The following is a 7,198-nucleotide window of genomic DNA, read 5'->3' on the forward strand; positions in this document are numbered from 1 at the left end:
GCAGGGCGTTCAAATACTTCTGTTCCTCACTGTAACAGCTTCTACTAAAGTCATAGCAGTAACACACTAAGTTTACTGTAATAAACATTTTTAAAATGTCATTCCACTTCTGTGGCCACATGTAACATTAATGACCTGTATACAAAGTCCTCAAACTCCTTCAAAAATCTGGTGGTGCATTTCTTTGTTAGAAACAAACAACATGCATCATGAAACTCATCATTTCTTGAATGTTACCTTCTCCTGTATGCAGGTAAATATGTCTCTCCCAGCATTCAGCACAGCGTGACGTGTGCCTTCACATTCTCTGTAGTGGAGCCGAGAGTTTTCCCAAACCCTGATTGTGATTTTTGGTGTTTTAAATGTTCACAACCATCAACAGCCCAGAGCCCTCTTCTTTTTGTGAGGGTCTGTATTGTTGTCCTCCCCAACTACATACCTCAGGGATCAAATTAGTAGGAACACTTCTAAATATCATGTAGTCCAGTACAACACCACCAATGTTATGTGTGGCACTGAAGTGCATACAATTGTACAGGTGTACCTAAAGTGGCCAGTCAGTGTACATCACACATAGTGGTCTGTGTTAACATTAGACTATTCATTCTGATGAATGATTCTAATGAATAGCCTAAAACATATCTGATGCTCTTGTCACAGTTTGTTTTATAGACATTTAACAAACAAGTGAACCTGAGGCAGGGAGAGAAACTATGGAGGAAGATGTCTGTGCAGGGAGCTCTGTGGACACAGGTGTCATCACCAGCCATCCATGGCACAGTGCAGTTTCAAAGTAATTAGAGAGTTGTTTTCAGATCTCAGAAATCTTTCAAACTGGTCATGCTGATAAACTACACCAGTACATTTCAGTAAACATTTTTCTGTTTAAAGCAGGCATTTGTATTTGAAAATTTGTTATCAGACAATGGGGGAAAGTCTATATGCAGATCTGATAAGGTGCTTGGTACATAAGGGGAGATAATATAACTTGTGATAGCTTGTTGGACACAGGTTTTACCTGGTTTGTTTCCTAAAGTGTAGAACTACAGGAAGCAGTAGTGAGTACCAGACTGTGTAGCTGATCTCACCACAGCAAAGCATGGTGTGACACAGTGAATCACTATGAAAGGGACCAGTCTTTATGACCAGTCAACGATTGACTTTTCATACCAGTGTTTGCACTGGATGACAGTGTAGCTGTGACAGATTATGACTGTGGCGATTTATGATGCATCTTAATCTCACACATACTTTCACAACATTTATTTCCTAAATGGGGAACTAAGAAGCTGAATGCTCTAAGACCTCAGTGTTTGTTAATCTCCCAAATACTCTGCAGATCAATCCACAGAACGTCAATGGCAAAAACAAAGAATAAACACCTTAACACTCACTGAAACATGTTCCAGTTCCTTGGGTTTAACAAGTTCAATACATACAGTACTTGTTTGTTTCTTCAGACAAACTCATGTGGTTGTTTTATCATATTTTCATATGTACATTTTCAGTAGTTGTTAAACAGATAGCATTTCAGCACAGCTTAAGGACATGAAACCACACAGTGGAAAGGAGATGCAAAAAAAGAAACAATCTGGTGTAGCAGTGTTTTCCTTTCACCAAACTTTAAGTCAAACTTCAGTATATTTTCTAACACTTTCTGATGGTTTGTTTTAGCTGTCTGAACAAGTAGCAAAACACGAGTGTTTAGAGGTTCTGCGAGTGATAAATTACCTCACTTGTTAATTGTCATGACAAGACAAAAATTATATATTAAACGACCTGCTAGTAATTGCAAACTTCTTCTAAATTTTGCCCAATATGTAAAGGGGAGCTGCACTCATGCTGCATACAAATAATGTCTTAAAGGACAGTGATGGTCTTTATTTTCCTTGTTGTCAAAAAATCCCATGAAAAACTCACAAGTAGCAAAAGTCTGATGTCTGTTTCCTCTGTTGTTTGAGTCAGTCCTACATAAACTGCACCTGCCTTGGAGTCACAAGTTTGTGTATTAGTCAACAACTAAATGCTCCATTCTAGCCACTAATTTAGTCTCTGTCATCTGGTGCTAGGCAGGTAGTGTCCCATGCACACATCAGGACTATTTAGCTGGATGCAGCTGCCTTCTGTGTCCAGAAATGAGGCTACTAGGTGACAGGCTGTAAAATGAAAACAGTGTGTCAAAATGCTATTTAGTACAGCTATGAACAGCAGGTCAGGTGATAACACTCATTGGGTGACTGTGTAATATTTAAGGTGTCTTACACAGTCATTTCACCAAAGTTAGGAAAAAAACTGGTTTTGGTTTTTCATGGGATTTTTGGAGACTAAAAACAAACAAATAGCAGCGGCCCTGACATTTAACACATATAACAGCAACTGAAAAAAAAGGATAATCTATTCCACTGTTAACTGAAACTTAACCTCCATGCAGTACACACATACTCTGCATGTTACAGAGGCTTGATACAGCATTTCACACACTGAATGAAGTTAGCTTGCAGCAGGCTGATCCATTTGAGATACATGTAATTCCCCCTATAGTTTACCATTTACTTGCAACTTCTGCAGGACTGTCTTAATATCCACACTTAAGGCTTAGTGTGTTTCAGACGGATGCACAGACTACTGTAACTGCAAAAAGGCATGCTATTTTATAAGTGTATCTGAACCCTTTACTCTAGTCTAGTAGATATAAATATGTCTCCTGCAGATTAGAGCCTCAATATGTTGCATAATAAATCAAGTAAACCACTCTGAAAACCCACTAGACTATAGAGTCTCACCTACAGTGGAAAAAAACAGCTCAGACAGAAACTAAAGAGATCAACACACTGATTGTTTTTTTAAACATTCACTTGGTAAAACTAGGAAGTATTTCAAAATAGAGTGGCACAGTTTTAGGTGAGAGAGCTGTTGTTCTTCCTCGGCTGTCCACATCTCAATCCACAATGCGTCAGGTGTTGACTTCTGTGTAGACGAGGAGCAGACATGAGAGGCGCAATACTCTCATGGTCACAGTAGCATTAATATCACTCACTGATCTCAGTGTTGCAGTCATGTCACTAAACCTCGAGACCCCAACGTTTGAGTCCAAGTCAGGTCTCAGACACCAAAGAATAATCAGGTCTGAGTCATCAAGGTCTACAATACACAGCTTTCAACATGTTAGATTCCAAACTGTCTGATGGTGTATTGCATCACTAAATTGCTCCGCGATTTGATACAAAACAGTCATTTATAGGAAGGCAGAGTGTAAACCGTGATGGAAGTGTAGTGGACACAGCGTGGTGTCGGTGAGCAGGTTTTATCAATATCTTAGGCCAAGTTATCACAGCCTGTGGAAAAAAACCGTTAGCCTCATCTTCAACTTCCAAGTTGAAGTCGATGCACAAATCTGAGTCCAAGTCTGAGTCATCAGTGGTCCAAGTCAAGTCACGAGTCTGGACCGGCTGGTCTACTTCTACTATAGGACTGTCTTTTAGTTTTGATTTACAAGTGCATCTCCCAAACAAAAAGACAACAAAAATACGTCCTCATAAATAAAAGTTTGATTCTTACACATACTGGCTTTCCTCTATGGAGAGGATAGGTGTCAGAAACCCAGAATTCATGGTGTCGTAACCTCTTTGTCTGTAACAGTAACAATAAAGATTTGACAGTATTACAATAATACAAACTGAAGCTGGTAGCTGTATGAAACAAGTTCCAACATTACCAAGCACTTTCTGGTGCCACCTCCAGTTTTTAAGGTAACACAGGCATTCAGCAACCCTGATGACGTTAGCACGAGTCAGATGCTAGCAGTAAAGTGACATCCTACTGCGTCGCATGGCCTCACTGATCAGGTAAGATGGGCTTACTTCTGGCTCCTCTGTCATGACCACTATTTTTTTCCATTCTCCACACTGGTTGGATTTCTTGATGGCGTCCACCACACAAAGAGCATAAAGACAGTCTTCAAAGGTGGCAGCCATTGTCAGAGGCCTCCCATCCCACGTCCGCTGGTCATCTTGGTCCTGAAAGGCTTGCTGCACAGCCTGGATCATACAGATCATCCCAGTGAGATATGGGGACGGAATGTCACTGAAGGCCTTCTCTGGTAAGGAAGCTTTCTCAAGCGGTGTTGTGTCTTTGAGCAGCAGCTCTGGACCGCCACCACTGCCTCCAACCCCACTGTTTTTTTGTCCATACAGGTCTGTCCCTGTGACCGTTAACCGTCCATCAGTTCCCACAACAATCACCTCCTGATGAAACTCTCCGGGCACGTTGAAGTTGAGTGTGACAGTGCAGCAGGCACCACCCTCCAGTACCATTTGGAATGTGCAGAAGTCATCACTGGTGATCTGACGGATGCCCCGGATGTGGTCTGTCTGTTTGACAAACGTCTTAAGGAAGCCGTGGACCTTTGCAGCACGATACCCTGTCAGAAATGTAAGCAGGTCGATGATGTAACTACCCACTGAGTGCAGGCCACCACCTCCCATCAGATCATCACAGCTCCAGTTGTATTTTTTCCCCAGGAGACTACCGCTGTGGACCTTTAGGGCAAAGAGGAGAAACTTGTGGAAAGACAGTTCTATTAAAATTTTAAATGCAACAGTTGGGGAGGTTTCTGGGGTAAAATCTCATGTCATAAAATACCAACGCCGCCAAGCGCCTTTGAGCAAGACACTGATTCCATGCCAGATTAGTAGGTCCTGGTTTAACTCAACTGAATTACCACATTGTTGTCATGATTAGATGTTATTTTAAACAAAGCAAGTGAAAATCTCCTTTATATAAAGCATCCAACGTTTTCATCTCACCTGAGCCTCACAGACGAGAAGCTCCCCGATGTACCCTTCCTCCAAGAGTTCCTTCATTCGAACAACTGCTGGCAAGAAACGCAGCACATTTCCCATAATGCTCAGCAACTTGGGATAGTACTGGGCTGCTGACATCATTCGGAAGGCATCCAGAGGTGTGGCAGTCCTGTCACAGATGACGTTCTTTCCGATACCTTACAAAAGAAAAGAGGGACAGATGGGAATGAGTCAAGTTTTTTGTTTTGCTGCACTATTTACTTGTTTGGTCAGAACTCTTTACACCTATACTGACAAATGTCAAGATGGTGAAAGAAGATAGGGAACAAGAGTGAAAAAGAGAGAAGAGTAATGCGGCCAATCTTAACTACACTCACATACAGTGGCAAGACAGTGTGTGAACATTTTGGAATTTCATGGTTTTCTGTATTAGTCATAGATGAAGATCAGATCACATTTTAAATCAAGAGTACTGACGAATATAATGTGCCTAATATAACAACACAGAAAAATTCTGATCTTTCATGTCTTTATTGAGAACAAGCACAAAAACCTCATAGTGGTAGTGGAAAAAGTATGTGAACCCTTGAGTTAATGACCTCAAAAAAGCTAATTGGAGTCAGGTGTTAGCATACCTGGAGTCTTGTTAAGAAAATGAGTTTGGAAGTGTGGACTAGAGCTACTTTGACTGATAAAAACCACTAAAACCTTTTGAGTTTGCTCCACACAAGAAGTATATGCTTGTGTGAGCCATGCCTCACCAAAAAGAGCTTTCAGAAGATCTAAGATCAAGAATTGTTGATTTACATTGCTGGAAAGCTGGAAAGGGTTATAAAGTGATTTCAAAGACTTTAAAAACTCACCAGTCTGCAGTTAGGCAAACGATCAACAAATGGAGACACTTTGGGACTGTGGCTACTTTACCAAGAAGTGGGTGCCCAGTCAAAATGACCCCAAGAGCACAACAAAGACTCATCAATGAGGTAAAGAATCAACCTTGAGTGACAGCCAACGATTTGAAGGCATCATTGGAACTGGATAACACATACTGTATCTATCTATCCACGAAGGAAGCCGCTGCTTGGTAAAAAGAGCCTGAAGTTTGTGGAAGAGCACACTGACACTCCACAGTGGTACTGGCAAAATGTTTTGTGGACTGATGAAACTAAGATTGAACTATTTGGAAAGAACACGCAGCACTACATCTGGGGTAAAAAGGGCACTGCATATCACCATGAAAACATCATCCCAACATTAAATTGCGGTGGAGGAAACATCATGATTTGGGCCTGCTTTGCTGCATTAGGGCCTGGTCAGCTTGCAATCACTGAGGGGAAGATGAATTCCCAAGTGTATCAAAAAAGTCTTCAGGATAATGTGAGAATGTCTGTCAGCTGAAAATCTGTAGAAGTTGGGTCATGCAAAAGGACAATGACAACTAGAGAAATGCATTTCCTGTTGAAAATATGTGTGGATGCTGTGATGCTGAAGGATCGCCCTGAAAATGCTTGAAATCATTTGCTGAAACAGCTGAAGGATGAGTAGATATTGCTGAATTTCTTGGTTGAATAATCTAAAGGATTAGATGCAATAAATACAGGTAGGAATGCCCTTGAAGAGCTGAACATTTTGATACCCGAATGGCTTTTCTGGCTGAAAGTATGCTGAACTCCACATTCGCGCCACAGCACTACAGGAAACTTACACCTCTAGGGACTGACCTGTGTTTACCCGATTGGCCAGGGATCCGATCGATGGCATTGTCGCTCGATTGCTACTGCCCAGTGTCTCGGACGTTGTGTTGAATTTCTGCACTTGAATTTCTGCACCTGAATGTCACAGTCTGAATTATGAGTTGACTGAACTTTCTGGTTCTGAATAGTGCTTCTTGAAAGAAATGCATTGAATATACTTTTTGAAAATTAGACATGTACATTTTTATATTTGAATTATTTTAATAATATTGGTGTGGTTTGAAATCGAAATTATGTATTTTTCTAACTTGAAAATCTCTACTTGTAATTTCACTGTGTAAAATTCTGAGTGCATTAACTCAGAATATAGAATTCAAAGTATAATATTTCAAAACATATTATTCAGATGCTGATATAAATTCAAATCATTATGATGCCGTTTTGCTTCCATACATTTCTGGTGATGATGATCTTCAATATTTTTCAGGTGTTGACCTGTGGAGACCTTTGGATCAGGATGCACACAGAGCCAGGCACATGCAAAGCACCCCAGCTTATGCAGTTGTGGAAGTGAACCGATACCTGGCTGATCCTCCCCTGGAAAGAACTGATGATGCCCTCACATACTGGGCCACCCATAAAACAGTTTACCCAAACCTCTATAAATTAGCCAAGCATTTCCTGTGTACCCCAGCCTCATCT

The 7,198-nt window shown here is 40.9% G+C and overlaps 1 protein-coding gene across 1 annotated transcript in view; it reads right to left on the bottom strand.

Moving 5' to 3' along the window:
• Positions 1-1,398: 1,398 nt before the first annotated feature.
• The window catches only part of gfod1 (glucose-fructose oxidoreductase domain containing 1), a 43,450-nt gene continuing 37,650 nt past the window's right edge, over positions 1,399-7,198 (bottom strand). Inside the window, exons 2-3 of the mRNA XM_020624743.1 lie at positions 4,806-4,999; positions 1,399-4,538 (exon numbers count right to left, since the gene is read on the bottom strand). Coding sequence (XP_020480399.1) covers positions 3,798-4,538; positions 4,806-4,999 — 935 coding nt within the window. The 3' untranslated portion in view covers positions 1,399-3,797. The remainder of the gene's footprint in view (positions 4,539-4,805; positions 5,000-7,198) is intronic.

This window comes from Monopterus albus, unplaced genomic scaffold, assembly GCF_001952655.1.
Source record: "Monopterus albus unplaced genomic scaffold, M_albus_1.0 scaffold336.1, whole genome shotgun sequence".
Lineage (NCBI taxonomy): Eukaryota > Metazoa > Chordata > Actinopteri > Synbranchiformes > Synbranchidae > Monopterus > Monopterus albus.